The sequence below is a fragment of the Pipra filicauda genome, unplaced genomic scaffold (genome assembly GCF_003945595.2).
Source record: "Pipra filicauda isolate LSUMZ 115617 unplaced genomic scaffold, ASM394559v2 scaffold121_size3267253_pilon, whole genome shotgun sequence".
In the NCBI taxonomy this organism is placed as follows: domain Eukaryota; kingdom Metazoa; phylum Chordata; class Aves; order Passeriformes; family Pipridae; genus Pipra; species Pipra filicauda.
The window spans coordinates 2,732,519-2,745,254 of NW_024103674.1; the positions used below are offsets into that span (position 1 = coordinate 2,732,519).

Genomic DNA, 12,736 nt, shown 5'->3' on the forward strand with positions numbered 1-12,736 from the left:
ACCCTTATGAGAAGAAACACCATTTGGGCATGTTTAGTTTGTGGAATACAACAGAAGTCTCACCACAGCAGTAAAGATCAAAGATAATTGCTCAGCTTGCACCACCGCCATAAAGAAGGTTGTGCAATAGCCAAAGTTACTCATGCAGCTTCTTCAAGAAACAGGAACATAAATAAATAAGTAGATTAGTAACGTGCTCTCTAATGCTTCCTTTAACTCAGATTAAGACATATTTACAATCAAACTATCCATGTGCAAAATCTGCATAAGATTAAAACAGGTTTCAGAAGATTCCTTGGCCAAATCATCACCTGTGATACCTCCTGAGCAAGTGTTTCCTGCATTCCTGTGCTGGCAGAAAGGAATGACTGCAGTGTTGCTGTTTGCTCCAATCTGCTCTCCTAAAATGACATTTTGGCATACAGCTGGTTTTGACTACTTATGTTTAAGAAGGGCTCCAGATAATATAGTTACTCTGAACAACATTTAATAAACACTTGACTCATTGTTACTCAGCTCAAAGACTTGTCACTGAACTTGATTTTAATAGCACACATCAAAGCCAAAACAGACCAAGAAATAGTTCCCCCTTTCTTGATGAATTAATAAAGCTAAAAAAAAAACCTCAGTCCTTGAATTGCCATGGGAATATTAGTATTCAGGATGCCCTTTCAAGGAGATCTGTAGTTTTGCACCTGGATGTTTTCTTCTTTTGCATTTTATAGAGAATGAAGGGGGGGAAAATATCACAGTATGATTCATCATTATTTGCATGAAACTACAGCAAAATCAAGATATTAAAATCCATTTGTCACACTTCTATTTTTTTAAAATACTTTTCATAAGCCTATTTTCATAAGTCTTTTCATAATCTGCTTCTGCCCTGTGTTGGAGACAAGATATTGAGCTCAACAGGTATTTGATTTGACTTAATATAACTATTATTCTCTTAAGACACACCAGGATAGCAAATAAGAACAAATATGGAAAGGGCAAAGAGAAGCCAAAGAGGAGGAAACCAGTGACAGACAAAGGGCCAGCTCAGCAGAAACACATTTTCCCTGTAAATAACGCTGGAAGTGGTAATAAGATACTGAAACATAATTCAGCTGCTGGTTGAAGTTGAGCAACCACACTAAAATTTCATCTGCAAATCCTAGGTAAATGCACCAGGAAGGAAAAATCACTTGCAGATAAAAAGACACACAATACTTCTAAAAATGTATATTATGTATCTCACATTAAAATTTATACAGCTGCAGCTTTCGAAGAACAGATTTTTCTATACAAAAACAGAAGCCAGCTCTTTCTCTATATATATTTCTAGTGACTAGAGAAGCCATAATTAAAAAAAAAAAAAACAACGAACAAAACACTAAAATATTTTACAGATTTTCTGAAAAAACTGTGGCAACTGGTATCACAATACTCCAGTTTATAGACTTCTTGGAGAAGTCCATTTGAAGCTCCAGATACCCAAACAGAGGAAGAAAATGATTGGCCAGTTTTGTCACAATATCCCCACTGTTCTTTCACACCTATCAGAGAAATAACATCTGGTTTTCAAACTTCTGCTAAGCCACCCTTCTAACTCTCCTTTGTCTGATGTATTGGTAAAACAATAGAACATTTTATAGATTCTTGAATTACCAGCACTTTAAAGTTAATATACAAGGGGAAAGCTCTACTGACTCTGATTTTTTTTTCCTCATTTCCTTTAAGAAAAAAACACTAAACACAGGCCTGTGGGCTCTGGTGACAACAGGGACTTTTATTATTGCAACTATGAGGTTTTTGGTAGCACAGTGTTTATACATCAGTGACTCTTGTTTCATGAAGAAAAAGCAGGCAGCTTCCACAAACTACAAGGATGCTCAGTACAACGAACAATTGCTTAGCACTTCACTTTCTACACAATAATCATTTTCTTACATGTAACTAAATAATTTAGGTAGTTTATTAATTTATAAGCTTAGCTGTGGACATCTCTGTGTTTTTGGCACCAGTACACAGGCTGCCTAAAGTGTTGATACTCTCTGTCCTCAAATAGTTTCTAAGTGTCCTCATAATTGCTTGTCACCTGTAAAAGAGGTTCAGATCCAACGCAAAATTAACATATGGTGAACAGATGGACTCGGAACAGACGTTTGCCGAGAAAGTACTCACACCAAAGACTTTCTGGCTTCATCTCTCAGGACCTTCAGAAAAGTCCTGCTTGAAGCTCCAAGTCATACTAATCAGGGGAACATCGTTCCTCAATGACAACCTCGTGCTGCAGGAACTTTTCATGACCTGCTACAAAGAATCCTCGCAAGTTTTCTGTTGTGATGGTGCCTCCGTGAACAGAAGAGACAAAATATTGGTTCCAGAAGGTACCCAGCCCTCCAACAAGAATAATCTATACTGTATGAAACAAGAATACAACAAGCACAAGGGCGCTATGATGGCGATTAAAGAAAAACACAATAAAAAGTTCAAAATAAATCCGGGTCCCCCGCCACCATGGACATTCTTCCAGATATTCCATTACTTACTGAGGAGGTAAGACAAGAATCACAATAAGAAGTTTAAAAGAAATAATCTGGCCCCCCACCACGGACATTCTTCCAGATATTCCATTACTTACTGAGGAGGCAAGACAAGAGTTGTTGGCTGGGCTTTTGGTCTGCGCTTTGCAGAGACTCCCATCTGGTTGGCCGACCGTTTCAGGGACTGCTGATTCAAAAGGCCAGATGCCAGCCCAGCATGGTACTGCAGCTGGAGGAGAAAAAAAACCATGGATATATTAAAATACACACCACTGCAGTACTCTGTCTATGTCAGTCCTCTACCACCTGTTCCACCTGACTCAAATTACAGCCCGTCAGTCAGTTAATATACGGGATTTCAGATACACTGCTTGGATGGAAGATGATAGGAATAAAAGTACATGGAAAAGGTCTGCTGTGAAATAGGCATTAGGAGGAAGTTATGCATTAGGGCAAGTAAGAGGATGAATCAAAGACTTCCTCTCAAGTCTAACTCTCCTGAAACCTGGGCTTGCTTTTAAATGTTAAGACTGTTTCTCCTCCCAAGGGACCAAGCATTCTTACTTTTAGGAAGATGATAAGAGGAAGACAGAGGCAACCCTTTCACTGTATAAACCAGCTTTTTAGAAATAACACTCATCTTTTTCTCCTTAAATATAAAACCACAAAACATTCACAAAGAAGTTTCTTCCACTATAAATAAAAATCTCGCCTTTAAAATACCTGCTCACGCATCTCCACAGCACTGCAGAAAGATTCACATTCAGTAGCTTTCCCCTCTAAACTTTTCTTTTCTTTGCCAACAAAAGACAAATTTATGAAGGACACAACATGAATCTGCAAGATTTTGAGTGCCCTCCCACAGTTTTCAGATTTAAGAACAGCTACAGAGGTGTGCTTGCCCTGGAACCAGCTCCAAGTGCAACAAGTCACAAGTTCCCCTCTGAAAACTTTCAATTACATTCTTAGTTTCCCATTTTTAAAGCAGAAGATTCAGTGTGGGGCATATATAATTTCCTTCATCATTCCAATGCGTTGAACACATTCCATGTGTTCATTAAATTGTCTGAAGATTTGTCCTGCAAAAGGTGAACCATTTCACACGTTAACACCTCTAACCCCAAGGTTTGCAGCTAAAAACAAGGGTTATGGTTAGAAAACTGTGACTTAAAAATGTTCAGAAAATAAAGTGGTCTTAGGCCAAGCTGTTCTGCAGGAACTGACTGAAAAGGAGGGAAACAAAGCTTGGAAGTGATCCATTTGAAAATGGCTATGAAAATGAGGGAAGGGATGCCATGAGCCAATCTGCCTCACATGTCAGTGCTCAGCACATCCACAAGGATTTCTAACAGGCTCCTGATTTATTTGGCTGCTTTGCCACGTGATCTCAACTGTGGCACAAGTGAAGACACGGAATTTCTGATGGGAAGAGAACTGGGCTCTGCCAGGGATGGGCAGGGGGGGTGTTGTACTGCCCCAACCTATGACTTTTGCTCACATTTGTTTCTCTCTGACAGTTTTCTGAAATGAAAAAAAAAATCAATGGGAGCAACGGAGGATCCATGTTTGAAAGGTGATGTTTCAGTGTCAGGGGCTTAGTTTTCAATCTTCACTACCTGGATTTGCAGGGAATTAAAGGGAAAGCTCTGGCAGACTTCCCTCAGACTCCAGGAATATGTTTTTCCCTTTTCCTCTTGCAGTCCTCCCTCACCACTTTGTGCTGGTGACACCATTCACTGATGTTGCCTGTGCAGAATGACACTGGCAGGTATTTCAGGTCAATCACACCAATCTTTTAAAAATATTTCATAACCTCCCAGTCTGCCATTCAGTGGTCAGGCATTAAAAAAAAAAACAACAGAAGGAATTAAAAAGAAATATATTCCAAAAAACAATTCTGTCCCTCAAAGCTGAATCCAAGTGATTAAGGTATTTTTACTAATTATTTCTTCATAATCTACCTTTGCTCCTAGGAAAGCAGATCCAACTGTCAAAATCTATAAGGGCGATTAAATATTTACCAAACCATCTTTATGTTGGGAGAAAAGGTCAAAGTTAATAAAACTGACAGGCAGCTTCTGTCCAACTTGATTTATGCATTATTAAAGTATCACATCCTGCACTTGCACAGGATGCACTCCTTTTTGGGGATGAGGGGTGTTAACTGAAGGGATTGGGAAAATTTCTTAATCATTTGTTCTGAGGAGCAGAAACAAGACTGAAAATATTGCCAAAGCTGGACCACAAGCATCAGAACTATAGTCAGGATGGATGGATAAAACACTTGCCATTCAGTTCCTTTCTCCTCTTGCAAAATAAACACCTTTGCCCGCCAGCATCGGCCAGGAGAGAAAATCTCAGCTAAAAACAAGCCAATCTCCCCCAAATTTTTGCTTACTAATAAGAGAACATCTCTAAACATACTCTCTCCACTTTAGGGAATGCAGGTGAAACGTCACGTCAGAGGATGCTGGAAGGCTCATGCAGGGGAGCTCATGGGACACAAACACCTGGAGGGTTAACAGAATGGCAAAGAGCCACAGCTTTATCCATAAAATATGGTAAATACTCCCTGAAATGAGTGTTGGTGTCATTCCTTTATCAGCTGCAGAGGAACTCCCTGTCATACAGAGGCTTTATTACAGTCAGCATCCATGTCTTTCAGCTTTGGGGAATTCCAACTGGTTCATGTGTCTTTACTGCCTAATGAAATGTTCCTCCACACAATTTCAATAAGATGGATCTTTTTCTCCCCCCCAATACGTGCAGATGAAACAGAAAATCTATTTCGGAAAACCAAGAAATCAAAGACAACGACAACAAAAATCAATTTACAACATTTAGCAGCCAGGATTTACCCCAGTGCCAACTTGCAGAGTTTCATGATGAGTCTCATGATAGCTGATATTTTTCTAAAAAGCGCAGTTCCAAGTTGATGTGTGAATTCTACATTTTAAAATCAAAAGCGACTCTAGTTCTCAAGGATGTATGAAAAGTACTGAAAATAACACTTCAATATATACAGAAGCTTTACAGGAAGGTAAATAAAAACAGAACTTGGGATTATTTTTAAAATTTTTTTAACATTCATTATTTTTCTATGTTAATGGCCACATGGTCTATGTTTTTTAGAAGAAAATATTATCACTAATGTTTTCCAGGTGTCATAATTCACATTTTCAGTGTTCCTGAGTATATGAAAACTACATTAATATATTAACAGGTGTCAATTTTCCTCACTAAGGGAAATACATCACAACAGAGAAAGCACTTGGGAGTCACTTTTCTCATGGCTGTAACTGTAAGGAAGGCAATTTCTTCAATCACATAAGATTTTTTTGGCTTTCACATGAACCTTAAACAGAAAAGGTGTATTAGAGAATCACAGATTTGATTTAGCTCTGAAAGTATTAATATCTTTTAAGATGTTAATCACATAATATCTTTTATTTCTTCTACCCCGCTGACTCTTCTTACCAGAAATAAGGTAACGCATCTCCTCAAACAATCAAAACAAGAAAAAAGAACCCCTCCATCTACCCAAAAATGCCACTGTGTTCTGCAGAGGGTTTTAAGGTCTGGAGCAGACAGAAAAGGGCTCCAAGAAGAACCTGCAGAAAGGCCCCTTCGTTTAACAGAAGTGCACTGAGCAGCTCGGGACAGGTTTGCATCTTGGCCTACAGGATTACTCTGCAGTGCCTGTTATGAAACTACAGACGTGGACATTTGAAATTTAAAAATTAAAGCTCCACCATTAGAAAGACTCTGGGTCTGGAGGTCTTCAGTTTGCATAATTCATGGGCTGGAGGTTTTGCATGTGCTGAGTGCTGACCAAACAAGTCAGTGCACTGCACTTACTGACAAGGCCATCCCGAGTTGCAAAATCGGTTGAAAGAAGGTAAGAATCAGGGAAAAGAAACCTTCCCCCCCCAAAAAAGAGACAAAGAAACAATCAACCACTTGGAGCCTTTACAGCTGATCACATCAGCTCACAGTTGCACATTACATTTACATATTGCCGTTATTTAAAGCTTTTTAAGCACCAACAGGTTTCCTTTTAAAAGTGAAATCAGAAGAATGATGTTCTTCACAATCACATTACCCTGTTTTTTCCATTCTGATGTACTTACTGACCACAAACACAAACAGAAAAGCATTTTTCTCAGCTATAGGTAATAAAAAAAAAAATGTTTATTTCCATTCCTCTAAGGAACTGAGTTTCAGAGAGGTGGCTGCCAGACACTTACCCCTGTGGCATTTTTCCCAGTTCACTGCAATCCTGGGGATGCACATTTGCCTCCTTTAAGCCCCTCAGTGCTCTGCCCCTCATCATTAAACTATTTCTGCCCCCCTTCCAGCTAACAAGGGATTTGTGCATTATGATAAAACTCCACTTATTCTTTTGAAAAGAGCAACGAGCAAGCGAGCAGGACACTCCCACAGTTTCATCTCTGCACACTAAAGCAGGCAAGAGAAAAATTACACCACCTTAATTGATATTTTTTAGCTTCTCTCAGATAATGAGGCCGGTTTGGAAATTCTCTTTCTCTCCAAACAATGTTTGATCATTTTAGCATAGCTGAATTCTTGACTTGACCAAAACAGCATCAATAAACCAAAAGAACTGTCTCTGATTTCTTTACTCATTGGTTTTCCTGTTGTGGAACTGGGTTGCAGGCTTTTCAATTAACAGGAAAGCTAGACATTTTGTCTTTATTCTAGTTTACATTTTAATTAAGACACTTTTTCCAATTTTTAAAAAGGATTTATGCCCCCCAAACAAGAACATTTAAGCAACAAATACCTATCCATGACAGGAACAAAGGCTGCCCCCCATTTCTTCTTTTAAAAAAAATCCCTCTACAAAAGTTACTGCACATTTCCCTAAACATCCTGATCTGACTAAACTGGGAAAGTAATGAGCTCACACTTCTCTTAAAATCCTCTCACATGCCCCAGCTGGTACTTGCATTGCACCAAAATGCACAGAGCCATGGCCTCATCCTGGTCAATAAACCAGGATACAGAGCAGCCCGAGAACATCAGCCTGAACAGGCAATCTTGTTTTTCCCTTAGGTCTCTCCTGCCTCCCTCCCTCCTTCAGCTTGGGAGTTCAAAACCAAGTTTAGACATTTATATATATATATATAATGGCACAGTAGTAGGAGATGCACTGATACATATCCCTGTTTCTTTTAACACCCTGTCTTTGCTACAGTTTTTATTCCATTGTCTTTGAAATCGTATTTTTGCTGAGGGTGCTGTTTTAATTACTGTCAGATTTCAGCCTCAAAGTGTGTTCTTCCCATACTTTTCTCTCGAAAACATTGAAGTTCTGCTGATGAACGACTGCTGATGAATGTTCCCTCACTCCAATACTGCTTGCAAGTCTTTGGCTTTTTACCATGCAGAGATAGCAAATTTGGCAGCACTTTCTGCAAGGAATTGGTCAAAACTTCAGCATCTGCATCCTTGCTGCCAATAAAATGACCTGCACTGTTCAAAGTCTCTGCAAAAGCCACTACTCCTCTTCCACGTTTTTTTCTCTTAAAGTATTCTGCAATCCATTTAATAGTTACAGCAGTGACATATTCTTGACTTTTGGATAATGTCAACACAAAGGGACACTACACAGCCAACAGGCTCTGAGTTTTAAAGAGACTTAGTCTTTGAAATGGATAAAGAGGCAGAGTAATCACAATCTGGGGTTACACACTACTTTATTTACTTCTTCAGAAGGATAACTACTTCATGCTTGAGATGTTTATACCTCCAGGTGTTCTGAAGGGCTTGAACACACATATTTCCTGAATGATAACTCAATGAACTGGCATTTATTTCATTGTATAGGCAGCTACAACCCAGACATGACAGAATCACAAAAAGCAAAGTAAAATTATTACATTGTGTTCTGCATTTAAATGACAGAATAAAACCACGTGCAGTGACAAAACACAGCATTTTCAAGTAACCCTGAACTCAAGGCAGGGAGTTGGTACAGGCAAATGGTTCTAGCATCGCTCTGTGTGGTATATTCACATTTGTGTGTTCACTTAAAATCTAGATTTCATTAAAATCTAAAACCCCAAGAAGTGCACGTGATCAATATCTGACAGAAAACCCTAACTCCTTTTTGACAGAAGTATTATCTTTGTACATCTGTAGCAGGGGAAAGTCATCATTTGAACTCAAGACTTCAGTAAGGACACAACTAGTACCTTCCCCCAGTGCTGCCGTGCTCCCCTGAACAGCCCCCAGAACCCTGAAGATGTGGCTCTCACACTAAAATTAGTATTTTCTGAAGCCTCAGACTAAATCTTTGGTGTCAGGGGCTCGTTGGGCAGCAATGTCAGTATAAAGAATGACCTGCAGCCCCCATGAAAGGGGATGCTCAGGTGCTTAGGTAAGAAATGTGAAGATACTTTAAGCTCGAGTGGTGGAATAAAGGGTTGCAATCAGGTACAGAAACACTCTTCAAACTGTCCAGCACCATTTGCAGCTCTGTGGCTGGGCTTCACTACAACAAACTACTTCTCAGACAAATAAAGAAATGAATACTGTTCCTCAGTGCCTACAAGGTGCAGCTTATGTAAATCGAACCAGCCCAGGGGCACAGTCAGACAGGGGGAGACTGACGGTCAAAGCACAGATGAGGGAAACCCATTAGTGGGTAAGAATGGAACAGTAATGACACCAGCCAGTACTTGTGCTGCTAATTTATTTTTTCCCTTAACTCATTAAATTTAATTGTTTCAACTTCTGTTAAATGCCTTTGGCCGCTTGCACAGTAATTAAATGCACAATACATTTAGAGTAGCAGACACCCAGCCTGAGTGGCAGACAACAGCCCAGCCCAGGGTCTTTCTGTCAGCACATGGAAACCTGGCTTTCCTCAGACCTCCATGGCCTTGCTGAAGGGGAAATTATCCTGGAAGGTCAGTACCCCAGCACACAGTTCATCCCGAGGCAGGGATGCCATGGGTAGATGGACACACCCTGACAAAGCTACACCAGACATCACCACTCTTCTACTAGAGGTGACCACCCTGCTCTGCCACCAGAAAGGATTGCAGGAATACTGTTTAAACTGGAGATACTTCTTCCTTAAGCAGTTACTTTTGCTAATCTTTTTCTTTACATCCATCAGGCATCCTGAAGCAAGGCTGCTGGGAATGCTAAATTCCAGCCCCCTGGCGACAACCAATTAAAGCCTGAAGCTGGAGAGTGAATTTTGGAACAGATGCACGTGGCCCATTTCCCTACATTCCTACTGTAGCTTCAGAATGTTCATGATCACATTAATTTATCCTTCTTTTCAAGACAGTACAAAGTAACCCACAGAAAACATTCCTACACAAATAAGAGCAAATCTTAAATTAAAGGCCACAGTTATAATTGGTTGGTGTAGGAGGTTTAAACTCTCACCCTCACATGTAACACCACAGAAAAACCCTGGAATTACCACAGGTGGCTGAAGTTTGACATGAGCTGCATTCTGGAGGATGAGTGTCAAAAAGAACCTTAGAATACCTGTGGGAAAGGACCATACCCACTGTGCTGTGACCAGAACACTGAAATGCAATGGTCAACAAAACCTGGAACTATTTTTTCCCCCCACAAGGCAATTAAAAAAAGAACTTTTCTGCCCTTACTCAGGTTTTCTGTGATCAGAAAATAACGACAGATATCCTGCCTTCAATCTCACACTGACTTCTGGCAGGCAGAGCAATACAGCTGCAGCAAAGTGAGCTTTTCCTTCTCTGAGAAGTCTCACTGACAGTTTTCTCCATCTAAAACAACACTATCCATTAACCAAGAACTCCAGACTCAACTATCTTTTTTTAAACCTTTCAAAACAGCCATTTATGGCTTGCAATTTGAACTTTGAGGAATTTTACCTGATACACAACCAGACATAAGAAAAAATCAGCAACATATGGCCAAACTTTTAAAAAAAATAAATTCCCTACCCTTAGTGATTTTTGATTGTCTCTGCTTTTAGATGACCAAGCCGCAATGCATGAAAAGCCAAGTTCAGAAAAATCAGGTTAAAGGTTCAAGTTAGACATCCCCAAAATAAGTAGACATTTATAAAAGTCTTAGTCAAATTATCTCTTTAGGTTTTAAAGAGTTAAGTTATGAATGTTCTTAGGAATGAAAAAAGAATCTATCAGGTTTGATTGATAAAAGTGTAGCTTTTAACTAAGACTGAAAAAATGTAAGACTGGCAACATTATTTTCCAGAATAATATGCTTCCTCTGCTTTTTTTCAGCACAGAGCACATAAATCAAAGAAATGTTAAAGAGGTCCATACATCACAAGCTGGCATTTCTAAACTATTTACAAAATCTGTAATAGTCAAGAGGATGGAAAATACAGAAGTGTGACCAGCAAAGTTCCTGAAAGGAAAAAAAAAGGCAGTTCTACCATCCCAGCAGGGCTAAGGTTGGAAACAATTCTTGATTGTAGACTTTAAGAAAACACTAAACCAAACCAATCCTGATAACAGAGGGTTACAAAGAGCAAACAGGACAGTGTATTAGCCAAACTAGATTGGAGCACAATGCTTGTTCCAGGGTTCTGAAGACATTAGAATCACAGAATCATTAAGGCTGGAAAAGACCTCTGAGAGTCCAACCTGTGACCCAGCTCCACCTTGTCACCCCGCCCAGAGCACCGAGTGCCACATCCAGTCATTCCCTGAATACCTGCAGGGACGGTGACTCCACCCCCTCCCTGGGCAGCCCCTTCCAAAGCCCGACCACCCCAACAGTGAAGAAATTCTCGTGATGTCCAACCTGAACCTCCCTGGCAAATGCTCTAATAATGCCTAAAGTACATACAAAAGCAGGGCTGACCTTGCACTTGCAAACAGACAGTCCCAAAAATATCAGCAACTCCAGCGCTGAGCTGCGTATCCATCAAATTTTCACATCCCTACATCTAAGCACACAACAGACTTAGACAGATTAGGTTTTCCTCAACAACTTTTACAAATGAGAATCTCATCTCCTCTTCTGAAACGAAAGGCATGGATTATGGAAAGTTTATCTGTCCATCTGTTGGAGATGTCACACTCTGACTAGAGAGTGCAAAAAGCACAGAGATGTTTTACAACCAAATCCAAAACTCGCTGCAGTCTGAGGGAGTGGAAGAGCCATATGCTTTGCAAAAACACCTCTTTTGCTACACATTTTTTTTTTTTTACCACAGCACAAAGAGTAACAGTTCGAAAGCTGCTGTAATCTTTATTGCTGAAAATAGATCACATATTCTTACTCTCATCTGCCACGCTCGGGTAAGGGAACTGATCGGAAACACGAAAAACAAGGAAATACTACTGTGGGCAAGGAAAGCTGAAAAACACACTGCACTGCAAGGAGTTACCTGCAATTCCAGGGAAAAGGGTAGCTCGGAGAGCCTGGGACCAGAATGATGCACAACAGGAGGTCTGGTGCAGTGTCACATGAAATGTTTTTACAGTTTTCTCTGTCAGCCCTGAACATTTGCAGTAGGAGTATCTGAGCTGAAGCTGGGGGACCTCAGAAACATCTTTAGGAGCAAAACAAATGGAATACACTTCATCCTATTTTCATGGGAGCTTGTAATGATATTATAATTAACTCAATTACACCACAAGATTAATAGCCTTTAAAACGCTCCCAGTCATTCATTACAGGCCTAATTAAAACTCTCTTTTGGTGCTGAGCCAGCAAGAAATATGAAACAACTCGCTAAGTAACCATATAGAAGTATATAAGGTATTATCTTTATCGTGCTGTTTGTTTCCATGGTCACAATTCAGTGAGAAGTTTGGTTTGCCTTTTTTTTTTTTTTAACAAATCAAAAACAACAGGAAAGAAGGACAAGATGCCACTTTAGAGGCTTCAACACCTGCAACAGCAAATCAGCTCACCACAGCCAACCAGCTTGTTTCTAGTTTTGCTGCAACAGTTAAGGGCTTCTACAATAGCAGATGCCTTTCCTCCCACACATCAATTAATTTGCAAATGCACTCAGGTTGTAGAAATAATGAAGTGCTGAATGCTTCTCTATTGACAAGTTTTGCTGTCAGGAGGTGGATGCTGTGGGCGAGGTGCTAAAATCCGCTGCTTCTCCCTGCACGCCAAAGGAAAGACACGCCACACGAAACCTGGTCGACAGCTAACGGGGCACATCAATTATTTTATTTACTCCTCTCTCACTG

General features: G+C 40.0%; 1 protein-coding gene across 1 annotated transcript in view; it reads right to left on the reverse strand.

Moving 5' to 3' along the window:
* Positions 1–12,736, reverse strand: part of MED27 (mediator complex subunit 27) — an 82,685-nt gene that overhangs the window by 46,996 nt on the left and 22,953 nt on the right. The window contains exon 3 of the mRNA XM_027739341.2: positions 2,627–2,757. Coding sequence (XP_027595142.1) covers positions 2,627–2,757 — 131 coding nt within the window. The remainder of the gene's footprint in view (positions 1–2,626; positions 2,758–12,736) is intronic.